The sequence below is a fragment of the Sorex fumeus genome, unplaced genomic scaffold, assembly GCF_029834395.1.
Source record: "Sorex fumeus unplaced genomic scaffold, SorFum_2.1 ptg000054l, whole genome shotgun sequence".
Lineage (NCBI taxonomy): Eukaryota > Metazoa > Chordata > Mammalia > Eulipotyphla > Soricidae > Sorex > Sorex fumeus.
Genome location: NW_026606111.1, coordinates 17,776,140 through 17,789,582, shown reverse-complemented (window position 1 = coordinate 17,789,582; position 13,443 = coordinate 17,776,140). Strand labels below are relative to the sequence as shown.

Below are 13,443 nucleotides of genomic sequence, written 5' to 3'. Positions count from 1 at the left end.
TTTCTCGACCTAAGTATATATAACTGTTGCATTCGGAGATGGTGGTTCCGTTGAGAGCGAATGGAGCGTCAGGAACAAGGCTGTTTCTCATAAACATTGTCTTCGTAAGATTCAGCTGTAGTCCAACCTTTCCACACTCACGGTCAAAGTCCGCAAGCATTTGTGCCGCTTGGCTGATGTTTGGTGTTATTAGAACGATGTCATCAGCAAAGCGGAGGTGGTGTAGTTGCCGACCATCTATCTTCACTCCCATGTTTTCCCATTCTAGTCGTCGCATGATGTTCTCGAGGGTGGCACTGAAGAGTTTTGGTGAAATGGTATCACCCTGCCGAACCCCTCTCTTGATATGGATGATTACTTCTTTGTAGAATGGTGAGATCTTGGTAGTGAATCCGCAATAGAGCTCACGAAGGATCCTGATGTATTGAGTTTGTACGCCCTGATTGGCTAGGGCTTCCATGACCGCTTCCGTCTCAACAGAATCAAAGGCATTCTTTAAATCAATGAACGTTAGACAGAGCAGCATCTTGAACTCCCGAGATACCTCAATGAGCTTGGTTATTGTGTGGATATGGTCGATGGTACTGAATCCTTTTCGGAATCCAGCTTGTTCACATGGTTGTCCTTCATCTAGTGTTCTGCTAATCCTATTCAGGATGACTTGAGTGAATAGTTTGTAGATGACAGACAATAGGCAGATTGGGCGATAGTTGCCAATGTCGTGGATGTCTCCTTTCTTGTATAGTAGTACAGTCTTGCTGGTTTTCCATTGGGATGGAACCTTGCATTCAGACAGGTAGCGTGTGAAGAGTCGAGCTAATGTATTGATGAGTACTGATGGTAAGTTCTTCAGGTGTTCAGGTCTGATCTTGTCTGGGCCAGGTGCTTTTTGTTTCTTTACCGACGAGATGGCATGTTGGATTTCGGAAGGGAGAACATTGGGAACGACATATCCATCATGTGGTATGTGGTATGTGGGCAAGTGGATGTGGCTATTAAAGAGATCTGAGTAGAATTCATGAATAATCTTCTCCATTGCCCTTCTGGAAGATGTGATAGATCCATCATGATGTCGGAGGGCAGTCATCTTGGTTTTGTAGTTGGTGAAGGACAGGCGGGCATTACGAATGTTTTTCCCAGCTTCTGCTGCATCTACCAGTACTGCTGCTCTCCTGTTTTTGAGGTCATCCTTGATGGCTTTTCTGCACTGTTTTGCCAGTTCGGACGTTTGCTTGTGGTTGCCTGAGGCACGTGCCACACCACGTTGGCGAATAAGTTCAAGAGTGTTCGAAGAAAGACGGTTTTTTGTGGTTATCTCTCTCTTGGCATTCCTTGCACAATCATGGAGGTGCTGAATCATTCGATCGTATTCCTCATCAATGTTGTCAATGACGGCATCTTCCCATGTTGCTGCAACAGAGCCAAAGAGTTCCCAGTTGGTGGTTGTTCTGGGAGTCTTCTTCTTAAACCTTGCATTCTTTTCTCCTCGTTCTGTGAGGTAGAATTTTGCACGAAGAAGACGGTGGTCTGATCCCGTTTGGAATTTTGGGACAACAGCAACATCGGTTAGGCAAAACCGCCGATTGAATATGATGTGGTCTATTTCATTGTGGAACCGTCCATCGGGAGACTCCCATGTCCAACGTTTAGATTCAGCCTTTTGGAATTGTGAGTTACCATGGAAGGTTTTGGTTGACATGATGAACTCAGACAGTCTGTCACCTTGTTCGTTCCATTCCAGGCCATGGGTTCCGATGTGGAGTTCATCGACTGATCTTCTTGGTCCTATCTTGGCATTAAAATCACCGACAATGATCTTGTAGAAGGTGTGATCTTCTTTATAGAATTTCTCCAGCTCCATGTAGAATTTCTCAGTTTCTTTTTCACCATAACTGGATGTTGGTGCGTAGACAACAAAGATAGAAACTGCCGGTAGTGAGCCACATTTATTCAAGTGTAATCGTCCGATTCGGGTTGTTAGGCATTCAAATGAATCAATGCTTGTGACTAAGTTTGTGTTGACAAGGATACCGACACCACCGACGCCTCTTTTATCACATGTTCCAAGGAACAGTTCTTCTCCAGTGTCGAAAACAGCATGATGGGATTGATGTCTTCTCGTTTCGGTCAGACCAATGATGTCGTACTTGATCTTTCGTGCTTGTATCATAAGGTCTTCAATAGATGCAGCAGATGCCAGCGTACGAGCATTAAAAGTACAGACAATCATTTTTGTTTTTCTGCGTTTTGGCAGCCCATGTCTGCCTTGGTGTTTTATCAGCTTCTCCTTCCATATCCTTCTCGACTCTGCATAATCAGGGCTAGGGGAATGAGATCCATTTATTACCAGGCACTCCTAATACTAAATTGCTTTTCTCTTTCCCTTTTGCCCTTTGCATGGTTTAGCAATGTCCTTTTTACTATAGACACAGGAAGACAGTTAATGCTATGCTTTTGTAACATGGATGTTGATCGACTGCGAATAATATTTACTCCTGGGCATCCATTATATTTACTTGGCTTAAGCCTCAGTTGTCCTTATTTTCTAACACCCCCAAAAGGAAGGTCCCAGCAAGGAACTTGTATGGACCCAGGGAAAGCCATAAGCTATCCTGGAATCAAAAAGGGCAGTCTAAGAGTCATAAGAAGTACAAGGAGTTATACTTACATTTATGTAAGTATAAGCATGGTCATGGAACAAACTCTGTCATGACCTGAAAAGAAGTTATTGAATAAGGATCCTGCTGGAGTTAGGAAAGACTAACCTAGCCTAAAGACTATTGTCTGGGATATATAGCGAGATGTCCCCAGAAAGAGCCAACCTTCAAACTTAATACATCTTTTATTGTGTTCATACAAAAATGACTAAAAAGAAATGGATTACTAGTTAAGGAAGGTGAAAGCAATATGCCCTTATATGGAATTCCATCTTTGAGCAGATAATCTAGAGTACTGAACACCCAGTTGAGATTTTTGTCCTTGAGTTACTCTTCTAGAACTTCTCTTGAAGAAGGACTTTACATCTATTTATTGTTATGGTAATGTTCAACCACACCTATGTGTACTCCCACCCTTCTAAATAACTAATGCTGTGAGACTTTTAAAAAGTCATTGATTTGGGCTGGAGCAAGAGCACAGCGGTTAGGGCGTTTGGCTTGCACGCAGCCGACTTAGGTTCGATTACCAACATCCCATATGGTCCCCCGAGCACTGCCAGGAGTAATTCCTGAGTGCATTAAACCAGGAGTAACTCCTGTGCATCGCCGGGAGTGACCCAAAAAGCAAAAAAAAAAAAGAAAAAAAATGTTACTGATTACCAGCCATTCCTTCATTCACCCTAAGCTATCAGCCACTTTGAAATATTATTTATCAATTTTATATGTCAGGGTCTGAAATTGATCTTGGGGAAATTAACATAAAAGTATCTTATGTCATATCTATAAAATCCCAAGATGTCTGATGTGGGCTAGATTGCTTTTTTTTTTTTTTTTGCTCTTTGAGTCACACCCAGCGATGCACTGGGGTTACTCCTGGTTCATGCACTCAGGAATTACTCCTGGCTGTGCTTGGGGGACCATATGGAATGCTGGGAATCGAACCCGGGTAGGCCACGTGCAAGGCAAAAGCCCTACCTGCTGTGCTATCGCTCCAGCCCCTAGATTGCTTTTGTTAGTTGATGACATCCAGGTCTTCAAGAATTCAAGTATTTCATCTTTCAATTGCTCCATTTCTGTTTTTTTTGCCTGAGACTTAAAATGTTTCTAGAGATCTCCAAGCATTGTCAGACTTACATCTGGAGGCCCTCAAACAACTGGGATGGCGCTGGTGGCATGACAGGTATGTGAAGCTCCACATCATCAGGCACTAGCATTCCCCTTTCACCAGCATTATTTAGGAGGCCCCATTAAAAATCATTCTAGATAAGGTGCAGAAGGCTCTCACTGTTTCTTAATCAGTATTATGAGACTTGAACCAGAAGCAAGACAATCTCTTTCACTCTAGACCCTTTCACCAAATTGGCACACCCTCAATTGCAAAGGAAACTGAGAAACAAAGTGAGGCTTGCAGTTCCTTTCATAAACACTAATGATTGCTTGCTTCATGTACTAGTAAAATTTTAAAGGCAAGAGTTCAAGAAACACTAAGCTGGAATGGGAACATAACTCAGTATAAGAGTGCATGCTCTACATCAAAAAGAAAAAGAATAATCAGTGATGGCACAGATATGGGAAGAAAGGGACTCTTCTTATTGTTGGTGGGAATGCCAAGTGGTATAGTCTTTTTGGAAAACAATATGGACATTCCTTAAAAACTAGAAATTGAGCTTCCATATGACCTCACAGTACCACTTCTGGGAATATATCCTGAGGGTGCAAAAAAACACAGTAGAAATGGCATCTACACCTTTGTGTTTATTACAGCACTGTTCACAATGGCCAGAATCTGCAAACAACCCAAGTGCACGAGAACAGATGACTGGTTAAAGAAACTTTGGTACATCTACATAATGGAATACCATGCAGCTGTTAGGAAAGACCAAGTCATGAAATTTGCTTATAAGCGAATGGTCATGGAGAGTATTTTGCTAAGTGAAATGAGTCAGAAAAAGAAGGACAGATATAGAATGACTGCACTCATTTGGAATATAAAATAACATAATATGAGACTGACACTCAAGGACAGTAGATGCAAGTGCCAGGAATACTGCTCCATAATTGGAAGCCTGCCTCATGAGCTGGGGGAGAAGACAGCTAGAATAGACAAGGAATCACTAAATCAATGATGGTTGGAGGGATTGTTCAGGATGGGAGATGTGTGCTGAAAGTAGATAAAGGACCAAATGTCATAGCCTCTCAGCATCTATATTGCAAACCATAATGCCCCGAAGTAGAGAGAGAGAGTATGGGTGAAATTGTCTGCCATAGAGGCGGGGGAGGGTTGGGAGTGGGGGATACTGGGGACACTGGTGGTGGAAAATGTGCACTGGTGGAGGGATGGGACTTTAATAATTGTATGACTGAAACTCAAACATGAAAGCTTTGTAACTGATTCTCACAGTGACTCAATTAAAAAAAGAGAATACTCCTTATCTACAATGCTCTGGGTTCTAGTGCCAGGACTAAAAATAAATCAGTAGTACGGGCTGGAAAAATAGCACAGTTGATGGAGTGCATGCCTTGCAGGCAGATGATCAGAGTTCAATTTGCCAAGTCATTTATGGTTCGCTGAGCCCTGCTAGGAGTAATCTCTGAGCACAGAAACAGGAGTAAGCCTGGACACTGCTAGGTGTGACCCTGAAACAAAGAAACAGACATATAAAATAAATAGCACCCTGGAGATGCTCAGAGGAAGAGCCAGGCATGAGGCTGTAAGTTCCATGCCTAGCACTACTCTCACATATGTAAATAAGTCTGCTATTGTTCTTCTCCACCCTATGCTCTGGGGTCAAGAATGAATATTGTATCCCTAAGATTCAACTATCAATAGTTCTCTAAATCATGATTCTTTAAATAAAATTTTTTTAAATTTATTTTTTATTTTATTAAAAATTTTTTTTTCTGGAAAGGTAGTTTTAATCTATAAATATCTCTCATAAGGAGAATTGAACACCAACAAAATTCAGTCTCAAGAAATCAGATGCTTAAGATAATCAAAATATTCATTCACTTAAAATACCTACACTGGTTATGTTCTTGATGGATTTTCAAAGAATAATGGTATCTGAGATATATAATGAATTAATTCACAATGAAAAATGTTAAAATCAGTACATTTTATGTATCATTAAAGGCAAGTAGCCATATTGAAATGGCAATAACCTGTGATAATGTTAAAATACCTTGATTAATATCCTAGATTGGACGTATTTGAACTGTATAGTTTTCATCATTTAAAAATATGGAACGCTTCATGAATTTGCGTGTCATCCTTGCGCAGGGGCCATGCTAATCTTCTCTGTATCATTCCAATTTTAGTATATGTGCTGCTGAAGCGAGCACTTTTAAAATTATTTTTAATAATTTTTTTATTTAGGAGTACTGCTATTTATTCAGCCACTGATTAGGCTGATTGAATTTTGCATGAACTCCACCTTACTTTTTTTCCCAATTTTTTATAATTTTATTTATTGAATCACCGTGAGAGCAGTTACAAAACTTTCGGGTTTAAGTCTCAGTCATACAATGAAATACCAGTACTTTCACCAGTGTCCATTCTCCACCACCAAAAACCCCAGTATACCCGCATCCCACACCCTCTCCCTACCTGTGGGGCAGATGATTTCCAAATCACTCTCTCTATACTTTGATCACATTCAACATTTCGACACCACACCCACCATTATTATTTGGGATTTTACCCCAACACTCAGATATGCCAAAAAGGCAGACAATTTGTTTTCTATTGCTGGTCATAAATAATATATGATGTTGCACAGTTGCAGTAGTGGCTGTGTAATTTTGAAATTCCGAAATTTTAACAATTAAATCTGGAGAGATTTCCTGCCAAAACCTGCTAGGTTCCGAGATCTGTTCCTGAATCTCTGGGATCATGGCAATTAAGCAGCTTGATCAGGAGCCAGAGGGGCCATTTGTGGGCAGCGACTCAGGGTCTCATTGGGACGGGGAGGAAAGGGCCGGCTCCACCCCATCCCGTTAGGTCCCGCATGTCTTGTCACTGCGGGCCCAAACCTCACTGTCCAATGACCTCTGGAAGATGGTGGCCACCAGGCCGCCAATGGGGACCAGGCAAAGGGACAGCACCCTTTTTTCCCCTGGGGTGGTCCGGGGACAGTAACCTACTGCGTGGCCCATATGCATTTCTGCCAAAAGCCATTGGGTTTTGAGATTTGTTTCTGAGACTCTGGGATCATGGCTATTAAGTAGCTTGGTCAGGAGCCAGAGAGGCCATTTGTGGGTGGCGACTCAGGGTCTCGCTGGTACAGGGAGGAAAGAGCCAGCTCCACCCCCATCCCCTAAGGCCCCACGTGTCTCATTACTGTGGGCCCAAACCTGACTGTCCAATGGCCTCTGGAAGATGGTGGCCACCAGGCCGCCAAGGGGGAGCAGGAGGAGGGACAGCACCCTTTTCCCCCTGGGGTGGCCCGGTGACAGCAACCTACTGCACGGTCCAGACACATTTCTACCAAAAGCCACTGGGTTTTGAGATTTGTTTCTGAGTCCCTGGGATCATGGCTGTTAAGCAGCTTGATCAGGAGACAGAGAGGCCATTTGTGGGTCTCCTTGGGAGGGGGAGGAAAGGGCTGCCTCCACCCCCATCCCGTGAGGCCCTATGTGTCTCATCACTGCGGGCCCAAACCTGAGTGTCCAGTGGTCTCTGGAGGATGACGGCCACTGGGTCGCCAGGGGGAACAGACCAAGGCACAAAACCTATTCCCAACTGGGGTGACCCAGCACTGGTAGCCTACTGCAGGGACCAGATGCATTTCTGCCAAGAGCTGTTGGTTTTTGAGATTTGTTTCTGAGTCTCTGGGATCATGGCCATTAAACAGTTCAATCAGGAACAAGAGAGGCCATGCCTTCAATTATATAGCTGAGCCTGAGGTGGTTTGTGGGTGTGTCTCCCACATACCTAACTATTGGCTGTTTACTTTCTTGGTAAACTTTGCCCCAAGTTTTGGTTCTGGCCAAAGGCACAGCAGTTTTCGGGTTTCTAGAAGTCTGAAGGCGCCATGAGGCTGCTGATGCACTTGTGTCACTGGTTCAGATTGACCTGCTGGCGGCACCATACCCCCCAATTTTTTTTTTTAAAGAAAACTGTTGTGATCCCTGGCACACTGGTAATTTTCCTTGCATACAACAGAGTGTGTGACTCCAGGACATCACAACAACAAAGAGAAGGAAAGGGGAAATAAATAGACTGCTTCAGAGAGGTTGAAATTTCCTCAACTCTCTGAGTGGTTATTTTTGTCAGTCTGACATCATCCAGATAATGTAGATACAGAGACAAGTAAGTATTAAATCTTTTGTACCTCGTGTACATGTTAAACTTTGTGTCTACCACTAGGCTAGTATTCTATTTCAGACCTTGTGGAACAGAGTTTGCAATTTTAGACAGAGTAGATGAATTAGGGAAGGCTTTAAGACAGGCCAAGAGTGCCCATTTCCCACCACAATGGATCCCAGTGATCATTGTATAATTGAAACCCAAGCACAAAAATTTGTAAGTCTACAACTGTACCTCATGGAGTCTCACTAATTAAAAAAAAAAAGGACAGGCCAAGAAGTGAAATAAAGTATCTTCCTGTTATAAAAAGCTATACAATTTCCTTCTGCCACCGTATAAAAGGACAACCTGAGCAGCCATGAAGAACAGAGTCAAATATCCACCTAAACAAACCAACCCAAATACTTAGACCTTACATTTTTTGCCTCAGACATCTGGTCTCCTGATATCAAAATTGGCATTTTCTTGTTCAGCCAGAACATTACGAGTTATTATATGTCCTGTAAAGACAAATGCTGTTATTTTAAATAATTATTTTTCCCAAAATTAAGAATAGCTTGTCTGTTCCAGCTGACATTGTTCTGAGTCCCACCAGTCTTCAACCCACCCTTCCTAAAAATATGCTTCTCTTATCTCTTTTCTATAAAAACTGCTTCTTGTGACCACATAGAAGGATGTTTATTTGAGACTAAACCACCATCTTCTCAGTTGTTGCGGCCTGCATAAATAGATTTTTTCAATAAAGTCTCTTTTTGTGTGTGGAGAAGGGGGCATTTTGGTATGTCTGTGCACACGCGTGTGCGTGCATGCGTGTGTGTGTGTGTGTGTGTGTGTGTGTGCGTGCGTGCTGGAGCTCAGGAGTAACCCCTGACCAAACCTGGGTCTGCCATACGCAATGCAAGTAACTTACCTCCTGTATTAGTCTGTACCTCTCTCTCTCAGCAGGTTTTAGCAGAAATCCCTCCAGATTTAAGTGTTAAAATTTCAGAATTTCAAAATTGCACGGCCACTACTGCAGCCAAGTGACATCATATGTTATTTTTAACCAGCAATAGAAAACAAATTGTCTACTATTGCCTTTTCAGCAGATCTGAGTGATGGGGTAAAATCCCAAATAAAAATGGTGGGTTTGGTGTCAAAATATTGAATGTGATCAAAGTAGAGAAAGAGAGTAATGTGGAAATCATCTGCCCCACAGGTAGGGGGAGGGTGTAGGATGGGGGTATACTGGGGTTTTTGGTGGTGGAGAATGAGCATTGGTGAAGGTACGGGTGTTTCATTGTATAATCGAGACTTAAACCCGAAAGCTTTGTAACTGCTCTCACGGTGATTCAATAAATAAAATCATAAAAAAATGAAAAAAAAGTTAGGTGGAGTTCATGCCCAATTCAATCAGCTAATCAGTGGCTGAATAAATAGCAGTACTCCTACATTAAAAAAAACTTTAAAAAATCTTAAACTGCTATTCTGAATAACTGAGGATAAAAATTAGTTGTTTTATTTTAAAATATTAAAATAAAATTGATTCAATTTTGAAATAATCTGCTATTCCTGTCATATGTAATATCTTGCTTCTTTTTAGAGAAGTATTTCAAGACAAGTTAAGCATACTGGTATAGTTCAGAACAGTATCAGGTAAGCTCAATTATTTAGAAAAATAATGATTTCACACGAATACAACGACACACTTAGTAGCAGAAACAGGAAACAAACACAGCATCTTGTAAAATGCAGACACTGCACTTTGAGCTGTAGTTTTATTCGGGACAGGTGTCTACACATAAGTAATAAAGGGGGAAATGGTTCGGTTTTTGCATTCTTCAAGAGTGGAAGCTTTCTGGCACTGAACACTACCGCTCTATATGTTTGCATCGAATTCCAAAAGAACTCCATCAGAAGCATTCGGCTTTGTGCTGGTAGATCTTGATAGGACCTTGAGGTCAAAATAATCTTTCTCTTTCCAGCAGCAGAAGAAATAATTTCAGTCAGAAAACTTAACATAGTGGGGTTGGAGCGACAGTACAACGGTTAGGACGTTCGCCTCGCCTTGCATGCGGCAGACAAGGGTTCAATCCCCGGCATCCCATAGGGTCCCCCAAGCACTGACAGGAGTAATTCCTGAGCGCAGAACTAGGAGTAACCCCTGAGCATCCCTGGGTGTGACCCCAAAAAGCAAAGAGAGAGAGAGAGAGAGAGAGAAAGAGAGAGAGAGAGAGAGAGAGAGAGAGAGAGAAAAGAAAACCTAATATAATGCCATGATGCTGCCTGGGAAGCCCGTAAAAAAATAAAAAAAGAAAAGAAAGAAAAAGAAAGAAAAAGAACGTCCTCCTAGCCGGCTGCACAAACCACGCTTTAGACGCCTACTCTGCTAACGAGGACGCTGCCCTACGCGGGGTCCAGACCGGAGCCGGCACGCAGCTCTCGCGAGAGCTCGCCTGAGCCCCGTTTCCCGTTCTCGGCTCTCTGTGCATCCACCGCTGTTCCACCCCCACCCCCGACTCCTCTCCGGCTTCCTCCGCCGTCGCGCGCGGGGCCGGAACTTTATTCCCCAGGAACGCGTTTTACACAGCCGCGCGTTGCCGGTCGGCGTCCGGGAGAACACGGCGCCATCCTCTTCCTCTCACTCTCGCCGCCGCGCAGTGGAGCCGGGGCCATCAGATCGCGGAGCGCGGGGACCAGGCGGACTGGGTCTATGGTCGCTCCGCGGGCCGGTCCACCGGCTGGTGCTTTTCTGTCAGGGCAAGCTGTGTTCCATGGCAGGAAACTTTTGGCAGAGCTCCCACTAGTAAGTGACCTGTCGTCTTTCGGTCTTGGTGCTGGCTCTTGGGTGGGTTTGGGGCGGCGGGGGGCGGGGCGGTGACTCTTCCCTCCCCCACTCCGCCCCCCTACACCCCCCCCCCCCTCGGATTTTGGCCCCTACTCGGAGCGCCGCTTTGGGGGTCTGTCGGTGGCGGCCGGAAGCGGGATGAGCTTTTCTGCGGCGACCACCCTCGCTCGCTTCAGCTCTGGGCTGGGTGTGGGTGCTTGGCAAAGATCGGAGAGGGGCGCGGGCGTGGGCACGGGGCTTGGGTCTCGGAGCAAGGGACGTTCGACAATTTCATCACCTGGAATCCTATGCCTAGGGTTCAGATTAGTTGGGTCCCGGGGTGGGAGCGGGGTGGGGGCTGGGTGACGACGGGCTGGGATCTGGTGAGGAAAGGCTTACCCGGAGCTGGGGAGGGACGCTAGCCAACTGTTTACTTACAAGCTTTCATGATTGCGTCTCAGTCATACAGTGTTCAAGGACCCATCCCTCCACCCGTGCCCATTCTCCACCAGTGTTCCCAGTATCCCTCCCACCACCCCCTGTCATTCCCCCACCCCACCCCTCTGTGGCAGACACATTCCCTCTCCCCCCACCCCTCTCCTTTTGGGTGTTATGGTTTGCAAATACAGGTACTAAGCTTGTGCCTTTTATGTTGTTGTAGAACTGAATCCTAGTAATTTTGCCGGTTTCTTCGGCCTTTTTTTTTTTTTAAAACCCCCCCTTGAATAAAAGCTTCGCTTTTCTATCAGTGACCGTGAAGAGCTACAGTAATAAAACTTTACTCCCGAAATGCACGGATTTAAGCATTTAGGAAGCTGGGAGATGGGATTGCATTTTGAGGTAGGGTTTCCACTCAAGGATGATGAGTCTGGCTGAAAAATAAGAGTGTATTCATTCGCATACATAGCTTTTGATGCTGAGTGCATTGGTAAGGTAACTAATTTCAGATTTTGAGTCGGCTAGGATTCCTAATTTTTGTGTATAAGCTCCTTAGAGGAGGGAAAATAAGCACTGGACTTGGAAACCTCTTCAGGCTCTCTGTTTCATCTTGTTATAAACTGTAGGGAGGGAAAGTTCTTAATATTTGTGGGATTTATCTTCCTAAACGCTTAAAATGGTAGGGGAGATGAAATTAATGATTTTGGAACAGTGAATCACAGTACTTTCCATGAAGTTTAATACAACAATTCTTTTGATCATAATACTGTAAATAAGTACATGCTAGCGAATTGAACAGTGACCAAAACAACATCAAAATACAACCCCCAAATCCGAGTTCTAGATACTTTATTGTTATAAAAAGTAAACTAAAATGCCAATGAAGTGACATTATGACCTATGGGATATGACTACAACAAAGTTTAAGAAAATTACCATTTTGAATAACTGAGAAAGATAAAAATTAGGTGCCTTATTTTAAAATATTAAAAAGGAAACTTATGACAATAAAGATTGCATAGGTATCTATTAAAAGGGAAAAAATCAGATGATAAGAACTGATTCATTGAAAGGCAATGTGGGATCAAGGAGGAAAGATTGACATAAATACAATATTAGTAATGAGAATTGTAAATAAATGCAGTATAGCTTAAGGTTATTTCCAAGGTAATAAATTTGAAGATCAAAATAAATCGAGACCATTATAAGAGAGCTAATGCTCAAGGGTGGGATCCTAACAAGGGTGTGTTCTTTCCTCAGCTAGTAATCTACTTAAGTAGTTGTAGTAAATCTACTTCTAATATTTTTAGCAATGTCATTCTGTGTGAGCACAGTAAGAGATATAAACATCTCATTATACATTCCGCAGTCCTCAAGCCCGGTTAGTCTTTCTAGCCCTAACAGGATCCTAGTCTCGTTGTTACTTACTTTGGATCATGACAACATTTGTCCATGATCATGCCCTCAACTTATAGTTGAGTATTGTGGCGCTTTGGCCTGGCCCATTTCGATGCCAGGGTAGCTCACAGCTTGCCCTGGGTCCATTCAGTCCTTCATCAGAACCCTGCTTTTGGGGTGCTAGGAACTAAGGGCAACTGAGTCGAGAAAGCAGATACCCAGGAGTAAATATTATTCGGAGTCAATCAACTCCCAAGTTACAAAGCATAATATTAACTGTCTCCCTGTGTCTACACAGAAAGGACATTGCTTACAATACAAGTTCAGTGTCCTTAGATGCGTGTGACCTGATAAACCTAAGCTACCTGAGGAAGGACAAAACAGTGTTATCCTACAAGCTAAAAATACCTTAAAGAGATATTTCAAACCCAGAAAGAACTTTTCAGTTCTCTTCGTGTTTTGTGTGGGATTGGGAGGAGCTCCTTATCTTCATAGTTGACTAGTTGGTTTGTGGTAAGGAGGTCACTCCTGGCAATATCCCACTAACCAAATTAGTGGTTCTTTGCTAGGACCCTAGGATGCAATGAGGGGACCACTCTCACTTAGGCCACCCTCCAGGACCATACATAACCTGGTGAGTGTAGGAAACTATGTATTATCGGGACTGAGCCCTAACGTCTAATGTCTCCCAGCCCTTCAGTTCCCTTTATGAAGACATGCTGATGCTGATGCTGATGAAGTCTAACAAAGATAGCACTAAAATAAGTCACTTTTGAATGTTGATGCTAATGTAATGTATGACTAAAAAGTCCAACATGACATTCAAAGTATAAAAA

At 43.3% G+C, this 13,443-nt stretch overlaps 1 protein-coding gene and 1 non-coding gene across 3 annotated transcripts in view; one reads left to right on the top strand and one right to left on the bottom strand.

The window, feature by feature from the left end:
• Nucleotides 1–5,892: 5,892 nt before the first annotated feature.
• On the bottom strand, nt 5,893–5,999 carry LOC130033907 (U6 spliceosomal RNA). Its single transcript, XR_008794011.1, has one exon. It is a non-coding gene; the product is annotated as a U6 spliceosomal RNA (small nuclear RNA).
• A 4,526-nt stretch (nt 6,000–10,525) lies between these two features.
• Nucleotides 10,526–13,443, top strand: part of CCNC (cyclin C) — a 46,051-nt gene continuing 43,133 nt past the window's right edge. Inside the window, exon 1 of one of the 2 annotated variants that reach the window (XM_056125246.1) lies at nt 10,526–10,750. In XM_056125246.1, the coding sequence (XP_055981221.1) occupies nt 10,719–10,750 (32 nt within the window). In that variant the 5' untranslated portion in view covers nt 10,526–10,718. The remainder of the gene's footprint in view (nt 10,751–13,443) is intronic. The other variant, XM_056125245.1, reaches the window with a different exon arrangement.